The 22,880-nt window shown below is 53.4% G+C and overlaps 1 protein-coding gene across 2 annotated transcripts; it reads left to right on the forward strand.

Annotated features, from left to right (window-relative positions):
• Positions 1-618: 618 nt before the first annotated feature.
• On the forward strand, positions 619-21,354 carry LOC140133841 (uncharacterized). 2 transcript variants are annotated; one of them, XM_072154482.1, is made up of 4 exons: positions 619-793; positions 17,272-17,368; positions 17,445-17,519; positions 17,615-21,354. In XM_072154482.1, exons 2-4 carry the CDS (start codon positions 17,335-17,337, stop codon positions 21,268-21,270), a joined length of 3,765 nt encoding a protein of 1,254 aa, XP_072010583.1. In that variant the 5' UTR covers positions 619-793; positions 17,272-17,334; the 3' UTR covers positions 21,271-21,354. The 2 variants fall into 2 exon arrangements, with proteins under 2 accessions (XP_072010583.1, XP_072010584.1); XM_072154483.1 differs by having other exon boundaries at positions 619-784.
• Positions 21,355-22,880: the final 1,526 nt, after the last annotated feature.

Below are 22,880 nucleotides of genomic sequence, written 5' to 3' on the forward strand. Positions count from 1 at the left end.
TCCATAGTCGCTGGGATCGGGAGAATCACAATCCCGGCTGTTACTGCAGGAGCTCGGCCTTCACATACAGCCGAGATGCTACTGACCCCGGGCAATCGCTGAGACCTACATGTACGTCAGGATGCGCCAACAGACCACATATCCCGACGTACATGTACGTCTTATTGCAGCAAGGGGTTAATGAGCAAAAAAAGGGATTATTTTGACACTTTCCCTGCGGACTGTAATACGGCCGTGTGGACGAACACTCAGGGCTGCACCTCCACCTGCTGGAGACAGGGGGCGCTGTCAGGCTGCAAACTCCCAAGCATTCGGATCTTCCTGCAGTAAGTTATACTGTTCCCTGAGACTGCGAGCTGCTCTGTGGCGCCTGCCCTATACCCATATAACGCCGCCATGCAGAGTAACAGGTTATCCCTCACCCCCTGCACCGGAAGCAAGAAGAGCCTTTCCGCTGCCCCTCAGACCGCGTCTGGTCATGTGACCCCGAGACGAAGCGCGGGGTGCCTGGGTAATGGGTCAGGTGACAAAGCTGGTGCCGCACTGCATTGTGGGAGCAGCAGTCCACGGAGTGTGGGCGTGTACGAGTGCAAAAGGGACTGGAACTCCATCCCCCAGCATGCCGCGCGGCGCTCCCGGACTCCCGGCCCCTCCTCCTCCCCGGGCACTTCCTTTGTCTTTTCCTCCCGGATCCGCGGCCCGACCTCTGCAGCGGCGCATGGCGACCCGGGAGCGGATACCGCACTGCTACCGCATCGTGTGACCGCTGTACTGCAAGCGTCATGTGTGTAACGTATGTAACGTGCTCCGTGTCTCCCCATAACAGTGTCACCTACACCTCCCCCCCCATAACAGTGTCACCTACACCTCCCCCCCCATAACAGTGTCACCTACACCTCCCCCCCCCATAACAGCGTCACCTACACCTCCCCCCCCCATAACAGCGTCACCTACACCTCCCCCCCCATAACAGCGTCACCTACACCTCCCCCCCCCATAACAGCGTCACCTACACCTCCCCCCCCATAACAGTGTCACCTACACCTCCCCCCATAACAGCGTCACCTACACCTCCCCCCCATAACAGCGTCACCTACACATCCCCCCCATAACAGCGTCACCTACACCTCCCCCCCCATAAGTGTCACCTACACCTCCCCCCATAACTGCGTCACCTACACCTCCCCCCCCCCATAACAGCGTCACCTACACCTCCCCCCCCATAACAGCGTCATCTACACATCCCCCCATAACAGTGTCACCTACACCTCCCCCCCCATAACAGCGTCACCTACACCCCCCCCATAACAGTGTCACCTACACCTCCCCCCCCATAACAGTGTCACCTACACCTCCCCCCCCATAACAGTGTCACCTACACCTCCCCCCATAACAGTGTCACCTACACCTCCCCCCCCCATAACAGCGTCACCTACACCTCCCCCCCCCATAACAGTGTCACCTACACCTCCCCCCCATAACAGTGTCACCTACACATCCCCCATAACAGTGTCACCTACACATCCCCCATAACAGTGTCACCTACACCTCCCCCCCATAACAGTGTCACCTACACCTCCCCCCCATAACAGTGTCATCTACACCTCCCCCCATAACAGTGTCATCTACACCTCCCCCCATAACAGTGTCACCTACACCTCCCCCATAACAGTGTCATCTACACCTCCCCCCATAACAGTGTCATCTACACATCCCCCCCCCATAACAGCGTCACCTACACCTCCCCCCCCATAACAGTGTCACCTACACCTCCCCCCCCCATAACAGTGTCACCTACACCTCCCCCCCATAACAGTGTCACCTACACCTCCCCCCCCCATAACAGTGTCACCTACACCTCCCCCCCCCATAACAGTGTCACCTACACCTCCCCCCCCCATAACAGTGTCACCTACACCTCCCCCCCCCATAACAGTGTCACCTACACCTCCCCCCCCCATAACAGTGTCACCTACACCTCCCCCCCCCCATAACAGCGTCACCTGCACCTCCCCCCCCCATAACAGCGTCACCTGCACCTCCCCCCCCCATAACAGCGTCACCTGCACCTCCCCCCCCCATAACAGCGTCACCTACACCTCCCCCCCCATAACAGCGTCACCTACACCTCCCCCCCATAACAGCGTCACCTACACCCCCCCCATAACAGTGTCATCTACACATCCCCCATAACAGTGTCACCTACACCTCCCCCATAACAGTGTCACCTACACATCCCCCCATAACAGTATCATCTACACATCCCCCCATAACAGCGTCACCTACACCTCCCCCCCCCATAACAGTGTCACCTACACCTCCCCCCCATAACAGTGTCACCTACACATCCCCCATAACAGTGTCACCTACACATCCCCCATAACAGTGTCACCTACACATCCCCCATAACAGTGTCACCTACACATCCCCCATAACAGTGTCACCTACACATCCCCCCATAACAGTGTCACCTACACATCCCCCATAACAGTGTCACCTACACCTCCCCCCCCATAACAGTGTCACCTACACCTCCCCCCCCATAACAGTGTCACCTACACCTCCCCCCATAACAGTGTCACCTACACCTCCCCCCATAACAGTGTCACCTACACCTCCCCCCATAACAGTGTCACCTACACCTCCCCCCCCATAACAGTGTCACCTACACCTCCCCCCCCCCCATAACAGTGTCACCTACACCTCCCCCATAACAGTGTCACCTACACATCCCCCCATAACAGTGTCACCTACACCTCCCCCCCCATAACAGTGTCACCTACACCTCCCCCCCCATAACAGTGTCACCTACACCTCCCCCCCCATAACAGTGTCACCTACACCTCCCCCCCCATAACAGTGTCACCTACACCTCCCCCCCCCATAACAGTGTCACCTACACCTCCCCCCCCATAACAGCGTCACCTACACCTCCCCCCCATAACAGTGTCACCTACACCTCCCCCCCATAACAGTGTCACCTACACCTCCCCCCCCCATAACAGTGTCACCTACACCTCCCCCCCCATAACAGCGTCACCTACACCTCCCCCCCCCATAACAGCGTCACCTACACCTCCCCCCCATAACAGTGTCACCTACACCTCCCCCCCCCATAAGTGTCACCTACACCTCCCCCCCCCCCATAACAGCGTCACCTACACCTCCCCCCCCATAACAGCGTCACCTGCACCTCCCCCCCCCCATAACAGCGTCACCTGCACCTCCCCCCCCCATAACAGCGTCACCTGCACCTCCCCCCCCCCATAACAGCGTCACCTACACCTCCCCCCCCCATAACAGCGTCACCTACACCTCCCCCCCATAACAGTGTCACCTACACCTCCCCCCCATAACAGCGTCACCTACACCCCCCCCCCCATAAGTGTCACCTACACCTCCCCCATAACAGTGTCACCTACACATCCCCCATAACAGTGTCACCTACACATCCCCCATAACAGTGTCACCTACACATCCCCCCATAACAGTGTCATCTACACATCCCCCCCATAACAGCGTCACCTACACATCCCCCATAACAGTGTCACCTACACATCCCCCCATAACAGTGTCACCTACACATCCCCCCCATAACAGTGTCATCTACACATCCCCCATAACAGTGTCACCTACACATCCCCCATAAGTGTCACCTACACATTCCCCCATAACAGTGTCACCTACACATCCCCCCATAACAGTATCATCTACACATCCCCCATAACAGTGTCACCTACACATCCCCCCATAACAGTGTCACCTACACATCCCCCATAACAGTGTCACCTACACATCCCCCCATAACAGTGTCACCTACACATCCCCCCATAACAGTGTCACCTACACATCCCCCCATAACAGTGTCACCTACACATCCCCCCATAACAGTGTCACCTACACATCCCCCATAACAGTGTCACCTACACATCCCCCATAACAGTGTCACCTACACATCCCCCATAACAGTGTCACCTACACATCCCCCCATAACAGTGTCACCTACACATCCCCCCATAACAGTGTCACCTACACATCCCCCCATAACAGTGTCACCTACACATCCCCCCCCATAACAGTGTCACCTACACATCCCCCCATAACAGTGTCACCTACACCCCCCCATAACAGTGTCATCTACACATCCCCCATAACAGTGTCACCTACACCCCCCCCATAACAGTGTCATCTACACATCCCCCCCCATAACAGTGTCACCTACACCTCCCCCCATAACAGTGTCACCTACACATCCCCCCCCATAACAGTGTCACCTACACATCCCCCCCCATAACAGTGTCATCTACACATCCCCCCCCATAACAGTGTCACCTACACATCCCCCATAACAGTGTCACCTACACATCCCCCCATAACAGTATCATCTACACCTCCCCCCCCCATAACAGTGTCATCTACACCTCCCCCCATAACAGTGTCATCTACACATCCCCCCATAACAGTGTCACCTACACATCCTCCCATAACAGTGTCATCTACACATCCCCCCCATAACAGTGTCACCTACACATCCCCCCATAACAGTGTCACCTACACATCCCCCCATAACAGTGTCACCTACACATCCCCCCATAACAGTGTCACCTACACCCCCCCATAACAGTGTCATCTACACATCCCCCATAACAGTGTCACCTACACATCCCCCCATAACAGTATCATCTACACCTCCCCCCCCCATAACAGTGTCATCTACACCTCCCCCCATAACAGTGTCATCTACACATCCCCCCCATAACAGTGTCACCTACACCTCCCCCCATAACAGTGTCACCTACACATCCCCCCATAACAGTGTCACCTACACATCCCCCCATAACAGTGTCACCTACACCTCCCCCCCCATAACAGTGTCACCTACACCTCCCCCATAACAGTATCATCTACACATCCCCCCATAAGTGTCACCTACACATCCCCCATAACAGTGTCACCTACACATCCCCCATAACAGTGTCACCTACACATCCCCCCATAACAGTGTCACCTACACATCCCCCATAACAGTGTCACCTACACCCCCCCCCATAACAGTGTCATCTACACATCCCCCATAACAGTGTCATCTACACATCCCCCATAACAGTGTCATCTACACATCCCCCATAACAGTGTCATCTACACATCCCCCATAACAGTGTCATCTACACCTCCCCCATAACAGTGTCATCTACACCTCCCCCATAACAGTGTCATCTACACCCCCCCCCATAACAGTGTCATCTACACATCCCCCATAAGTGTCACCTACACCTCCCCCCCCCATAAGTGTCACCTACACCTCCCCCCCCCCATAACAGCGTCACCTACACCTCCCCCCCCCCATAACAGCGTCACCTACACCTCCCCCCCCATAACAGCGTCACCTGCACCTCCCCCCCCCCCCATAACAGCGTCACCTGCACCTCCCCCCCCCATAACAGCGTCACCTGCACCTCCCCCCCCCATAACAGCGTCACCTGCACCTCCCCCCCCATAACAGCGTCACCTACACCTCCCCCCCCCATAACAGCGTCACCTACACCTCCCCCCCATAAGTGTCACCTACACCTCCCCCATAACAGTGTCACCTACACATCCCCCATAACAGTATCACCTACACATACCCCATAACAGTGTCACCTACACATCCCCCCCATAACAGCGTCACCTACACATCCCCCATAACAGTGTCACCTACACATCCCCCCATAACAGTGTCACCTACACCTCCCCCCCCATAACAGTGTCACCTACACATCCCCCCCATAACAGTGTCATCTACACATCCCCCATAAGTGTCACCTACACATTCCCCCATAACAGTGTCACCTTCACATTCCCCCATAACAGTGTCACCTACACATCCCCCCATAACAGTATCATCTACACATCCCCCATAACAGTGTCACCTACACATCCCCCCATAACAGTGTCACCTACACATCCCCCCATAACAGTGTCACCTACACATCCCCCATAACAGTGTCACCTACACATCCCCCCATAACAGTGTCACCTACACCCCCCCCATAACAGTGTCACCTACACATCCCCCATAACAGTGTCACCTACACATCCCCCCATAACAGTATCATCTACACCTCCCCCCCATAACAGTGTCACCTACACATCCCCCATAACAGTGTCACCTACACATCCCCCCATAACAGTGTCACCTACACATCCCCCATAACAGTGTCACCTACACCCCCCCCCATAACAGTGTCATCTACACATCCCCCATAACAGTGTCATCTACACATCCCCCATAACAGTGTCACCTACACATCCCCCCATAACAGTGTCACCTACACATCCCCCATAACAGTGTCACTTACACATCCCCCCATAACAGTGTCATCTACACATTCCCCATAACAGTGTCACCTACACATCCCCCCATAACAGTGTCACCTACACATCCCCCATAACAGTGTCACCTACACATCCCCCATAACAGTGTCACCTACACATCCCCCCATAACAGTGTCACCTACACCTCCCCCCATAACAGTGTCACCTACACCTCCCCCCATAACAGTGTCACCTACACATCCCCCCATAACAGTGTCACCTACACATCCCCCCATAACAGTGTCACCTACACATCCCCCCATAACAGTGTCACCTACACATCCCCCCATAACAGTGTCACCTACACCTCCCCCATAACAGCGTCACCTACACATCCCCCCATAACAGTGTCACCTACACATCCCCCCATAACAGTGTCACCTACACATCCCCCCATAACAGTGTCACCTACACATCCCCCCATAACAGTGTCACCTACACATCCCCCCATAACAGTGTCACCTACACCTCCCCCATAACAGCGTCACCTACACATCCCCCCATAACAGTGTCATCTACACATCCCCCCATAACAGTGTCACCTACACATCCCCCCATAACAGTGTCATCTACACATCCCCCCATAACAGTGTCACCTACACCTCCCCCCATAACAGTGTCACCTACACATCCCCCATAACAGTGTCACCTACACATCCCCCATAACAGTGTCACCTACACATCCCCCCATAACAGTGTCATCTACACCTCCCCCCATAACAGTGTCACCTACACATCCCCCCATAACAGTGTCACCTACACATCCCCCCATAACAGTGTCACCTACACATCCCCCCATAACAGTGTCATCTACACATCCCCCCATAACAGTGTCACCTACACATCCCCCATAACAGTGTCACCTACACATCCCCCATAAGTGTCACCTACACATCCCCCATAAGTGTCACCTACACATCCCCCATAAGTGTCACCTACACATCCCCCATAAGTGTCACCTACACATCCCCCATAAGTGTCACCTACACATCCCCCCCATAACAGTGTCACCTACACATCCCCCCCATAACAGTGTCACCTACACATCCCCCCCATAACAGTGTCACCTACACATCCCCCCCATAACAGTGTCATCTACACATCCCCCATAACAGTGTCACCTACACATCCCCCATAACAGTGTCACCTACACCTCCCCCCATAACAGTGTCACCTACACATCCCCCATAACAGTGTCACCTACACACCCCCCATAACAGTGTCACCTACACATCCCCACATAACAGTGTCACCTACACATCCCCCATAACAGTGTCACCTACACATCCCCACATAACAGTGTCACCTACACATCCCCCCCATAACAGTGTCACCTACACATCCCCCATAACAGTGTCACCTACACATCCCCCCCATAACAGTGTCACCTACACATCCCCCCCATAAGTGTCACCTACACATCCCCCCCATAACAGTGTCACCTACACATCCCCCCCATAACAGTGTCACCTACACATCCCCCATAACAGTGTCACCTACACATTCCCCCATAAGTGTCACCTACACATCCCCCATAACAGTGTCACCTACACATCCCCCCATAACAGAGTCACCTACACATCCCCCCATAACAGTGTCACCTACACATCCCCCATAAGTGTCACCTACACATCCCCCATAACAGTGTCACCTACACATCCCCCATAACAGTGTCACCCACACATCCCCCCCATAACAGTGTCACCCACACATCCCCCCATAACAGTGTCACCTACACATCTCCCCATAACAGTGTCACCTACACATCCCCCATAACAGTGTCACCTACACATCCCCCCCATAACAGTGTCACCCACACATCCCCCCATAACAGTGTCACCTACACATCCCCCATAACAGTGTCACCTACACATCCCCCCCATAACAGTGTCACCTACACATCCCCCCCATAACAGTGTCATCTACACATCCCCCATAACAGTGTCACCTACACATCCCCCCCCATAACAGTGTCACCTACACATCCCCCCCCATAACAGTGTCACCTACACATCCCCCATAACAGTGTCACCTACACATCCCCCATAAGTGTCACCTACACATCCCCCCCATAACAGTGTCACCTACACATCCCCCATTACAGTGTCACCTACACATTCCCCCATAACATTGTCACCTACACATCCCCCCATAACATTGTCACCTACACATCCCCCCATAACATTGTCACCTACACATCCCCCCATAACATTGTCACCTACACATCCCCCCATAACAGTGTCACCTACACATCCCCCCATAACAGTGTCACCTACACATCCCCCATAACAGTGTCACCTACACATCCCCCCATAACAGTGTCACCTACACATCCCCCCATAACAGTGTCACCTACACATCCCCCCATAACAGTGTCACCTACACATCCCCCATAACAGTGTCACCTACACATCCCCCCATAACAGTGTCACCTACACATCCCCCCCATAACAGTGTCACCTACACATCCCCCCCATAACAGTGTCACCTACACATCCCCCCCATAACAGTGTCACCTACACATCCCCCATAACAGTGTCACCTACACATCCCCCCCATAACAGTGTCACCTACACCTCCCCCATAACAGTGTCACCTACACATCCCCCATAACAGTGTCACCTACACATCCCCCATAACAGTGTCACCTACACATCCCCCATAACAGTGTCACCTACACATCCCCCATAACAGTGTCACCTACACATCCCCCATAACAGTGTCACCTACACATCCCCCCCATAACACTGTCACCTACACATCCCCCCCATAACACTGTCACCTACACATCCCCCCCATAACACTGTCACCTACACATCCCCCCCATAACACTGTCACCTACACATCCCCCCCATAACACTGTCACCTACACATCCCCCCCATAACACTGTCACCTACACCTCCCCCATAACAGTGTCACCTACACATCCCCCATAACAGTGTCACCTACACCTCCCCCATAACAGTGTCACCTACACCTCCCCCATAACAGTGTCACCTACACCTCCCCCATAACAGTGTCACCTACACATCCCCCATAACAGTGTCACCTACACATCCCCCCATAACAGTGTCACCTACACATCCCCCCATAACAGTGTCACCTACACCTGCCCCATAACAGTGTCACCTACACCTGCCCCATAACAGTGTCACCTACACATCCCCCCATAACAGTGTCACCTACACCTCCCCCCCCATAACAGTGTCACCTACACATTCCCCCATAACAGTGTCACCTACACATTCCCCCATAACAGTGTCACCTACACATTCCCCCATAACAGTGTCACCTACACCTCCCCCCCCATAACAGTGTCACCTACACATCCCCCATAACAGTGTCACCTACACCTCCCCCATAACAGTGTCACCTACACATCCCCCCATAACAGTGTCACCTACACATCCCCCCATAACAGTGTCACCTACACATCCCCCCATAACAGTGTCACCTACACATCCCCCATAACAGTGTCACCTACACATCCCCCATAACAGTGTCACCTACACATCCCCCATAACAGTGTCACCTACACATCCCCCATAACAGTGTCATCTACACATCCCCCCATAACAGTGTCATCTACACATCCCCCCATAACAGTGTCACCTACACATCCCCCATAACAGTGTCATCTACACCTCCCCCCATAACAGTGTCACCTACACATCCCCCATAACAGTGTCATCTACACCTCCCCCCATAACAGCGTCACCTACACATTCCCCCATAAGTGTCACCTACACCTCCCCCCCCATAACAGTGTCGCCTACACCTCCCCCCCCATAACAGTGTCACCTACACCTCCCCCCCCATAACAGTGTCACCTACACCTCCCCCATAACAGTGTCACCTACACATCCCCCCATAACAGTGTCACCTACACATCCCCCATAACAGTGTCACCTACACATCCCCCCATAACAGTGTCACCTACACCTCCCCCATAACAGTGTCACCTACACATCCCCCCATAACAGTGTCACCTACACATCCCCCCATAACAGTGTCACCTACACATTCCCCCATAAGTGTCACCTACACCTCCCCCCCCCATAACAGTGTCACCTACACATCCCCCCATAACAGTGTCACCTACACATCCCCCCCATAACAGTGTCATCTACACATCCCCCCCATAACAGTGTCATCTACACATCCCCCCATAACAGTGTCATCTACACATCCCCCATAACAGTGTCACCTACACATCCCCCATAACAGTGTCATCTACACATCCCCCATAACAGTGTCACCTACACATCCCCCATAACAGTGTCACCTACACCTCCCCCCATAACAGTGTCACCTACACATCCCCCCATAACAGTGTCGCCTACACATCCCCCATAACAGTGTCACCTACACATCCCCCCCATAACAGTGTCACCTACACCTCCCCCCCCATAACAGTGTCACCTACACATCCCCCCCCATAAGTGTCACCTACACCTCCCCCCCCCCATAACAGTGTCACCTACACATCCCCCATAACAGTGTCACCTACACATCCCCCATAACAGTGTCACCTACACATCCCCCATAACAGTGTCATCTACACCTCCCCCCATAACAGTGTCACCTACACATCCCCCATAACAGTATCATCTACACATCCCCCCATAACAGTGTCACCTACACCTCCCCCATAACAGTGTCACCTACACATCCCCCCATAACAGTGTCACCTACACATCCCCCCATAACAGTGTCACCTACACCTCCCCCCATAACAGTGTCACCTACACCTCCCCCCCCCCATAACAGTGTCATCTACACCTCCCCCCATAACAGTGTCACCTACACATCCCCCATAACAGTATCATCTACACCTCCCCCCATAACAGTGTCACCTACACATCCCCCCCATAACAGTGTCACCTACACCTCCCCCCCCCCCATAACAGTGTCACCTACACCTCCCCCCCATAACAGTGTCACCTACACCTCCCCCCCCCCCATAACAGTGTCACCTACACCTCCCCCCCCCCCATAACAGTGTCACCTACACCTCCCCCCCATAACAGTGTCATCTACACCTCCCCCCATAACAGTGTCACCTACACCTCCCCCCCCATAACAGTGTCACCTACACCTCCCCCCCCCATAAGTGTCACCTACACCTCCCCCCCATAACAGTGTCACCTACACCTCCCCCCCCCATAACAGTGTCACCTACACATCCCCCCCCCCCATAACAGTGTCACCTACACCTCCCCCCCCATAACAGTGTCATCTACACCTCCCCCCATAACAGTGTCACCTACACATTCTCCCATAACAGTGTCACCTACACATCCCCCATAACAGTGTCACCTACACCTCCCCCATAACAGTGTCACCTACACATCCCCCATAACAGTGTCACCTACACATCCCCCATAACAGTGTCACCTACACATCCCCCATAAGTGTCACCTACACATCCCCCCATAACAGTGTCACCTACACATCCCCCCATAACAGTGTCACCTACACATCCCCCCATAACAGTGTCACCTACACATCCCCCCATAACAGTGTCACCTACACATCCCCCCCATAACAGTGTCACCTACACATCCCCCCCATAACAGTGTCACCTACACATCCCCCCATAACAGTGTCACCTACACATCCCCCCATAACAGTGTCACCTACACCTCCCCCCATAACAGTGTCACCTACACATCCCCCATAACAGTGTCATCTACACATCCCCCATAACAGTGTCACCTACACATCCCCCATAACAGTGTCATCTACACATCCCCCATAACAGTGTCACCTACACATCCCCCATAACAGTGTCACCTACACATCCCCCATAACAGTGTCACCTACACATCCCCCATAACAGTGTCACCTACACATCCCCCCATAACAGTGTCACCTACACATCCCCCCATAACAGTGTCACCTACACATCCCCCCATAACAGTGTCACCTACACATCCCCCCATAACAGTGTCACCTACACATCCCCCCATAACAGTGTCACCTACACATCCCCCATAACAGTGTCATCTACACATCCCCCATAACAGTGTCACCTACACATCCCCCATAACAGTGTCACCTACACATCCCCCCATAACAGTGTCACCTACACATCCCCCCATAACAGTGTCACCTACACATCCCCCCATAACAGTGTCACCTACACATCCCCCCATAACAGTGTCACCTACACATCCCCCCATAACAGTGTCACCTACACATCCCCCCATAACAGTGTCATCTACACATCCCCCATAACAGTGTCACCTACACATCCCCCCCATAACAGTGTCACCTACACATCCCCCCCATAACAGTGTCACCTACACATCCCCCCCATAACAGTGTCACCTACACATCCCCCCCATAACAGTGTCACCTACACATCCCCCCCATAACAGTGTCACCTACACATCCCCCCCATAACAGTGTCACCTACACATCCCCCCATAACAGTGTCACCTACACATCCCCCCATAACAGTGTCATCTACACATCCCCCCATAACAGTGTCACCTACACCTCCCCCCATAACAGTGTCACTTACACACACACCCCCATAACAGTGTCACCTACACATCCCCCCCCATAACAGTGTCACCTACACATCCCCCCCCATAACAGTGTCACCTACACATCCCCCCCCATAACAGTGTCACCTACACATCCCCCATAAGTGTCACCTCCCCCCCCCCCATAACAGTGTCACCTACACATCCCCCATAACAGTGTCATCTACACATCCCCCCATAACAGTGTCACCTACACATCCCTCCATAACAGTGTCACCTACACATCCCCCATAACAGTGTCACCTCCCCCCCCCATAACAGTGTCACCTACACCTCCCCCCCCATAACAGTGTCACCTACACATCCCCCCATAACAGTGTCACCCACACATCCCCCCCATAACAGTGTCATCTACACATCCCCCATAACAGTGTCACCTACACATCCCCCCATAACAGTGTCACCTACACATCCCCCATAACAGTATCATCTACACATCCCCCATAACAGTGTCACCTACACCTCCCCCATAACAGTGTCACCTACACATCCCCCATAACAGTGTCATCTACACATCCCCCCATAACAGTGTCACCTACACATCCCCCATAACAGTGTCACCTACACATCCCCCCATAACAGTGCCACCTACACCTCCCCCATAACAGTGTCACCTACACCTCCCCCATAACAGTGTCACCTACACATCCCCACATAACAGTGTCACCTACACATCCCCCCATAACAGTGTCACCTACACATCCCCCCATAACAGTGTCACCTACACATCCCCCCCATAACAGTGTCATCTACACATCCCCCCATAACAGTGTCACCTACACATCCCCCCCATAACAGTGTCACCTACACATCCCCCCCATAACAGTGTCACCTACACATCCCCCCCATAACAGTGTCACCTACACATCCCCCCATAAGTGTCACCTACACATCCCCCCATAACAGTGTCACCTACACATCCCCCCATAACAGCGTCACCTACACATCCCCCATAACAGCGTCACCTACACATCCCCCATAACAGTGTCACCTACACATCCCCCATAACAGTGTCACCTACACCTCCCCCATAACAGTGTCACCTACACCTCCCCCCATAACAGTGTCACCTACACACACACCCCCATAACAGTGTCACCTACACCTCCCCCCATAACAGTGTCACCTACACATCCCCCCCCATAACAGTGTCACCTACACATCCCCCCCCATAACAGTGTCACCTACACATCCCCCATAAGTGTCACCTCCCCCCCCCCATAACAGTGTCACCTACACATCCCCCATAACAGTGTCATCTACACATCCCCCCATAACAGTGTCACCTACACCTCCCCCATAACAGTGTCACCTACACATCCCCCATAACAGTGTCACCTACACATCCCCCATAACAGTGTCACCTACACATCCCCCATAACAGTGTCACCTCCCCCCCCCCATAACAGTGTCACCTACACATCCCCCCATAACAGTGTCATCTACACATCCCCCATAACAGTGTCACCTACACCTCCCCCCATAACAGTGTCACCTACACCTCCCCCCCCATAACAGTGTCATCTACACCTCCCCCCATAACAGTGTCACCTACACATTCTCCCATAAGTGTCACCTACACATCCCCCCATAACAGTGTCACCTACACATCCCCCATAACAGTGTCACCTACACATCCCCCATAACAGTGTCACCTACACATCCCCCCATAACAGTGTCACCTACACATCCCCCCATAACAGTGTCACCTACACATCCCCCCATAACAGTGTCACCTACACCTCCCCCCATAACAGTGTCACCTACACCTCCCCCATAACAGTGTCACCTACACATCCCCCATAACAGTGTCATCTACACATCCCCCATAACAGTGTCACCTACACATCCCCCATAACAGTGTCACCTACACATCCCCCATAACAGTGTCACCTACACATCCCCCCATAAGTGTCACCTACACATCCCCCCATAACAGTGTCATCTACACATCCCCCCATAACAGTGTCACCTACACATCCCCCCATAACAGTGTCACCTACACATCCCCCCATAACAGTGTCACCTACACATCCCCCCATAACAGTGTCACCTACACATCCCCCCATAACAGTGTCACCTACACATCCCCCCATAACAGTGTCACCTACACATCCCCCATAACAGTGTCACCTACACATCCCCCCCATAACAGTGTCACCTACACATCCCCCCCATAACAGTGTCACCTACACATCCCCCCCATAACAGTGTCACCTACACATCCCCCCCATAACAGTGTCACCTACACATCCCCCCATAACAGTGTCACCTACACATCCCCCCATAACAGTGTCACCTACACATCCCCCCATAACAGTGTCACCTACACCTCCCCCCATAACAGTGTCATCTACACATCCCCCCATAACAGTGTCATCTACACCTCCCCCATAACAGTGTCACCTACACATCCCCCATAACAGTGTCACCTACACATCCCCCCATAACAGTGTCACCTACACATCCCCCCCCATAACAGTGTCACCTACACATCCCCCCCCATAACAGTGTCACCTACACATCCCCCCCCATAACAGTGTCACCTACACATCCCCCATAAGTGTCACCTCCCCCCCCCCATAACAGTGTCACCTACACATCCCCCATAACAGTGTCATCTACACATCCCCCCATAACAGTGTCACCTACACCTCCCCCATAACAGTGTCACCTACACATCCCCCATAACAGTGTCACCTACACATCCCCCATAACAGTGTCACCTACACATCCCCCATAACAGTGTCACCTACACATCCCCCATAACAGTGTCACCTCCCCCCCCCATAACAGTGTCACCTACACCTCCCCCCCCATAACAGTGTCACCTACACATCCCCCCATAACAGTGTCACCCACACATCCCCCCCATAACAGTGTCACCCACACATCCCCCCATAACAGTGTCACCTACACATCCCCCCATAACAGTGTCACCTACACATCCCCCATAACAGTGTCACCTACACATCCCCCCATAACAGTGTCACCTACACATCCCCCCATAACAGTGTCACCTACACATCCCCCATAAGTGTCACCTACACATCCCCCCATAACAGTGTCACCTACACATCCCCCCATAACAGTGTCACCTACACATCCCCCCCATAACAGTGTCACCTACACATCCCCCCATAACAGTGTCACCTACACATCCCCCCATAACAGTGTCACCTACACATCCCCCCATAACAGTGTCACCTACACATCCCCCATAACAGTGTCACCTACACATCCCCCATAACAGTGTCACCTACACATCCCCCCATAACAGTGTCATCTACACATCCCCCATAACAGTGTCACCTACACATCCCCCCATAACAGTGTCACCTACACATCCCCCATAACAGTGTCACCTACACCTCCCCCATAACAGTGTCACCTACACCTCCCCCCATAACAGTGTCACCTACACACACACCCCCATAACAGTGTCACCTACACCTCCCCCCATAACAGTGTCACCTACACATCCCCCCCCATAACAGTGTCACCTACACATCCCCCCCATAACAGTGTCACCTACACATCCCCCCCCATAACAGTGTCACCTACACATCCCCCATAACAGTGTCATCTACACATCCCCCCATAACAGTGTCACCTACACCTCCCCCATAACAGTATCATCTACACATCCCCCCATAACAGTGTCACCTACACATCCCCCCATAACAGTGTCATCTACACATCCCCCCATAACAGTGTCACCTACACATCCCCCATAACAGTGTCACCTACACATCCCCCATAACAGTGTCACCTACACATCCCCCCATAACAGTGTCACCTACACACACACCCCCATAACAGTGTCACCTACACACACACCCCCATAACAGTGTCACCTACACACACACCCCCATAACAGTGTCACCTACACCTCCCCCCATAACAGTGTCACCTACACATCCCCCCCCATAACAGTGTCACCTACACATCCCCCCCATAACAGTGTCACCTACACATCCCCCATAACAGTGTCATCTACACATCCCCCCATAACAGTGTCACCTACACCTCCCCCATAACAGTATCATCTACACATCCCCCATAACAGTGTCACCTACACCTCCCCCATAACCGTGTCATCTACACATCCCCCCATAACCGTGTCACCTACACATCCCCCCATAACAGTGTCACCTACACATCCCCCATAACAGTGTCACCTACACATCCCCCATAACAGTGTCACCTCCCCCCCCCCATAACAGTGTCACCTACACCTCCCCCCCCATAACAGTGTCACCTACACACCCCCCATAACAGTGTCACCTACACCTCCCCCCCCATAACAGTGTCACCTACACATCCCCTTCTGTTACATTGTTGCTTCCTCTTCTCCAGGTTTTCCTGCCGTTGTGGTTTATTTCCTGCGGTGACATTTGGATCTGTCGGTGTCGGTCGGTGATGATGGAGAACTACGAGTACACGATCTCCTCCGGTGAGAGCGTCAGAAGAGCTTACAATCACTGTATGGTTTGGTGATTCTATAAATTCTTGGACTCGTTCTTTTGCAGGTTATGAGGCGCACGAGGCTGAGGGGGTCTCCAGCATCCATGGTGGTCCGGAGCCCTGGTGCGCAGATTATGGAGGTGAGAGATGAGGCCTCGGAGGCTCAGGAGACTTGGGGGTGACGTGTAGCGCCCCCCGCAGGCCGGGATCGTGATCATTTGTCTCTGTTTTACAGTGGAGATTCTGGAGGCAGAGAGTTCTGCAGCGCAGGAAGTTGTGGACCTGGGGGGCTACGCGCACATCACTTATGAGGTCTCTGAAGGAGAAGAGGAGATCCACATCACGTCTCCCGAGATCACGGAAGTCTCCGAGGAGAAGCCGCACATCTGCAGCCGCTGTGGAAAGAGCTTTGGGTCGTACATGGCGATGGAGATGCATCGGACCTCGTGTGAAGATGTCACCAGACTCTGCAGAACTCAGCAGGTACAGAGGCCGTTCTCCTGCCCGGACTGTAATAAGAACTTCACGGCCCGATCTGCTCTTCTCAAACACCAGAAGACGCACACTGGAGAGAGGCCCTACAAGTGCTCCGACTGCCACAAGGCCTTCAGCCAGAGGTCCGCTTTAACTAAACATCGGAGGAGTCACACCGGGGAGAGACCTTATTCCTGCTCCGTCTGCTCCAAGGGCTTCATCCAGAATTCAGACCTGGTGAAACATCTGCGCACCCACACAGGGGAGAGGCCGTATCAGTGTGTCACCTGCCACAAGAGCTTTGCTGAAAGTTCTGCTCTGATCAAACACAAGAGAACGCACCTAAACGATGGACACCAAAGCAAAAGCCAGAAGAAACTGGTGGAAAGGCCGACAGGCTCCGCAGGGCAAATCCAGAGTGTGGAGGGTTTAAAGGGAATGTCCGATGTCCTGTACACGTGTCCGGACTGTGGGAAGACCTGGAAGCAGTGGTCCTCCTTTCTCCGGCACCAGCTGATGCATTCAAGAGATAGACCCCACAAGTGCGGTCAGTGCAGTAAGAGCTTCATCCAGAAGTCTGACCTGGTCAAGCACGAGAGGACACACTCTGGGGTGCGCCCATATCAGTGCCCACAGTGCCACAAAGGCTTCATACAGAAGTCTGATCTGGTCAAGCATCAGCGGACACACACCGGGGAGAGGCCCTTCCAGTGCACCCACTGTCACAAGACGTTTGCCGAAAGATCCGCCTTAGCCAAACACCAGAGAACTCACACAGGGGAGAAGCCCTACAAGTGCTTGGCCTGTGGGAAAGGCTTCACCCAGAAGTCCAATCTCATACTGCACCAAAGAATTCACAGCGGTGAACGTCCCTTCAGCTGTGATCAGTGTGAACGCGCCTTTATACAGAAGTCAGACCTGGTCAAGCATCAGGGGGTCCACACAAGGCAGCAGCGGGTCTCTATTGTGCAGCAGAGCTCTAGTCAATGGTCTGATCTTGAGAAGCAAGACCTGGTCCAGAATGGACACAACCTTTTCCAATGCTCCAAGTGCAACAAGGACTTTATCCTGGAGTCAGATCTCTCAAACCATATTCAGAGCCACCATGGAGACAAGTCGTACCACTGCAGGCTGTGCTCCAAGAGCTTCCTCCAGAAGTCAGACCTTCTCAGACACTGTAGGACCCACACGGGGGATCGACCCTACAGGTGCTTGGACTGTAACAAGAGCTTTGCAGAGAATTCAGCTTTAGTGAAGCACAGCCGAATTCATAGTGGGGAGCGGCCCTATAAGTGTGGCCTGTGTGAGAAGGCCTTCACCCAGCGCTCAGCCCTGACCAAGCACACGAGGAGTCATACGGGAGAGAGGCCCTATGCCTGTGAGCAATGCGGCAAGAGCTTCATCCAGAACTCTGATCTAGTCAAGCACCAAAGAATCCACACCGGGGAGAAGCCCTACCAATGCAGCGAGTGTGACAAAAGCTTCACAGAAGGGTCTTCTCTGGTGAAACATCGCAGGACCCACATGGGTGAGAAACCCTTTAAATGCCAGCAGTGTGAGAAGACCTTCACACAGAGCTCAGACTTGATTAAACATGGCCTGGTGCACATTGTGGAGGACCCCCCGGCTGCCACGGCCTTCCATGAGATTGTCATTATACACCCAGAAGACCTGAAAAGTGAAACAATGGAAGAAGGTCCCCCGTATCGATGCCCAGAGTGCGACAGTGTGTTCCTTAATAGACCTACCTTTAAGAAACACCTAAGAACATACCATATAGAGAAACGCTACCCCTGCAGCGAGTGCCCCCGCAGCTTTATTCAGACCTCCGACTTGGTTAAACATTTGCGAACCCACACGGGAGAGCGTCCCTATCACTGTGCACAATGCGGGAAGGGCTTCATCCAGAACTCAGACTTGGTGAAACACCAAAGAACTCACACAGGGGAACGGCCCTTCCGATGCGATGTGTGTGACCGCAGCTTTGTACAGAAGTCTGCACTGACCAAACATATGAGAAGCCACACGGGCGAGAAACCCTATAAGTGCGAGCTCTGCGGGAAGAGTTTCATCCAGAACTCGGATCTGGTGAAGCATCGAAGAATCCACACAGGAGAGAAGCCCTACCATTGCTCAGAGTGTGACCGCAGCTTCACCGAGGGCTCATCACTCATCAAACACCGCAGGATCCATGCCCGACCACAGCCCTACTCCTGCATGGAGTGTGGGAAGAGCTTTAGTCAGAGCACCAGCCTCCGAAAGCATATGAAGAGTCACGAGGAAGAAAAACGAGCCAGGGTCACTCCCAAGGTCGTCTCCGAGAATCCTGTCCATACTGAGACCACAATACACAGTAAAAAGGAAGGGGAGAGGATCTATCCCTGTAGTGTGTGCGGGAAGTGTTTTACTCACAAGTCCGTGCTCATCAAACATCTACGAATTCACACGGGGGAGCGGCCCTACAAGTGCAACCTGTGTGTGCGCAGCTTCATCCAAAAATCTGACCTGGTGAAGCATTACCGCACGCACACCGGCGAGAGGCCCTACCAGTGCCGCGAATGTGGACGAACATTTGTCGAGCAGTCAGCCTTGGCCAAACACCAGAGAACTCACCGCAGAGCGGACCGGGCCGACAGTGTGCAGCCGGGAGGAGGCCACCACCAGGTCACCTACTGGGGGGAATCCGAGGACAACCCCGGGAGCCTGATACCAAAGTTTCACGTTATTAAACAAGAAGAAAACCTTCCTGTCCTCAAACCCTTGGGCGGTGCTAGAAGTTTCCCGAATTTGCTAAAACATAGGAGAAAAACGACAAAGTTGCAGGTGTACGCGTGTCCTGAGTGCGGGAAGACGTTTGGCCATCGCTCCGTGTTCTTAGCCCACCGGAAGACGCACGGGGGCCAGCAGCACACCTGCAACGTGTGCGGCAAGAGAGTCAGCCAGAGGTCTGCCCTGGTGAAGCACATGAGGCGGCACACCGGGGAGAAGCCCTACACCTGCCCCACCTGTGCAAAATCCTTCATCCAGAACTCCGACCTGGCCAAACATCAGCGCACCCACACGGGGGAGAAACCCTATAAGTGTGAGCAGTGCGAGAAATGCTTCATTGACCGCTCTGCCATGGTGAAACACACAAGGACTCACACCGGGGAGCGGCCATACAAGTGTCCCGAGTGCCCGCGGGGGTTCGTGCAGAAGTCTGACCTGGTGAAGCACATGAGAATTCACACGGGGGAGAAGCCCTATCCCTGCTCCTCCTGCGACAAAAGATTCAGCTCACGCTCTGCCGCCTTCAGACATGAGCGCATGTGCCAGGGGGAGACGTCCTACCAGGACCCCGAACTCTACTACACCCCCCCAGTAACCTGGGAAGGACAGCCGCCCCCGGGAGCCTTCAGATTATTAATAGCGTCCTAGAGGCCTCACTACCCACAATGCATTGCAATGACTGAGCCGTGTGATGTAACATCCGAGGAGACTAATAAAGATTTTACTGCAACATTTCCGGGTCTGGGAGGAATGAATGGATCAGTACCGGATACCAGAAAACTCTAGGAGTGCAGCAGCTGCAGATAACTCCAGATAAAGCCTCCAGAGGGGGAAACGTCGCTCTTATTGTGCTGGAATAAAGAAATCCTGTGACCCAGAGCGAGGAGCTGCTGCGCTACTGGAGTTTTCTGTCACAGGTGCACGGCTCGTTATATATCCCTGGTCATGTGATGTCACACAGGTGCACGGCTCATTATATCCCTGGTCATGTGATGTCACACAGGTGCACGGCTCGTTATATATCCCTGGTCATGTGATGTCACACAGGCGCACGGCTCGTTATATCCCTAGTAATGTGATGTCACACAGGTGCACAGCTCGTTATATATCCCTGGTCATGTGATGTCACACAGGTGCACGGCTCATTATATCCCTGGTCATGTGATGTCACACAGGTGCAGGGCTCGTTATATATCCCTGGTCATGTGATGTCACACAGGTGCACGGCTCGTTATATATCCCTGGTCATGTGATGTCACACAGGTGCACGGGTCGTTATATATCCCTGGTCATGTGATGTCACACAGGTGCACGGCTCGTTATATATCCCTGGTCATGTGATGTCACACAGGTGCACGGCTCGTTATATCCCTGGTCATGTGATGTCACACAGGTGCACGGCTCATTATATATCCCTGGTCATGTGATGTCACACAGGTGCACGGCTTGTTATATCCCTGGTCATGTGATGCCACGCAGGTGCACGGCTCGTTATATATCCCTGGTCATGTGATGTCACGCAGGTGCACGGCTCATATATCCCTGGTCATGTGATGTCACACAGGTGCACGGCTCGTTATAACAGATTTGATTACTTTGGGTTATAATTAGCCAAGCGCGTGTGACATCACATGACCAGGGATATAACGAGCCGTGCACCTGTGTGACATCAAACGACCGGGGATATAACGAGCCATGCACCTGTGTGACATCACACGACCGGGGATATAAGGAGTTGTGCGCCTGTGTGACATCACATGACCAGGGATATAACGAGCCGTGTGCCTGCGTGACATCACATGACCAGGTATATAAAGAGTTCTGCACCTGTGTGACATCACATGACCAGGGATATAACGAGCCGTGCACCTGTGTGACATCATTCGACTGGGGATATAACGAGCCATGCACCTGTGTGACATCACACGACCGGGGATATAAGGAGTTGTGCGCCTGTGTGACATCACATGACCAGGTATATAACGTGCCATGCACCTGTGTGACATCACATGACCAGGTATATAACGAGTTCTGCACCAGCGTGACATCACATGACTGGGGATATAAGGAGTTGTGCACCTGCGTGACATCACATGACCGGGGATATAAGGAGTTGTGCACCTGCGTGACATCACATGACCGGGGATATAAGGAGTTGTGCACCTGCGTGACATCACATGACCAGGGATATAAGGAGTTGTGCGCCTGCGTGACATCACATGACCAGGGATATAAGGAGTTGTGCGCCTGTGTGACAT

This window comes from Engystomops pustulosus, chromosome 5 (genome assembly GCF_040894005.1).
Source record: "Engystomops pustulosus chromosome 5, aEngPut4.maternal, whole genome shotgun sequence".
NCBI classification, from domain to species: Eukaryota; Metazoa; Chordata; class Amphibia; order Anura; family Leptodactylidae; genus Engystomops; species Engystomops pustulosus.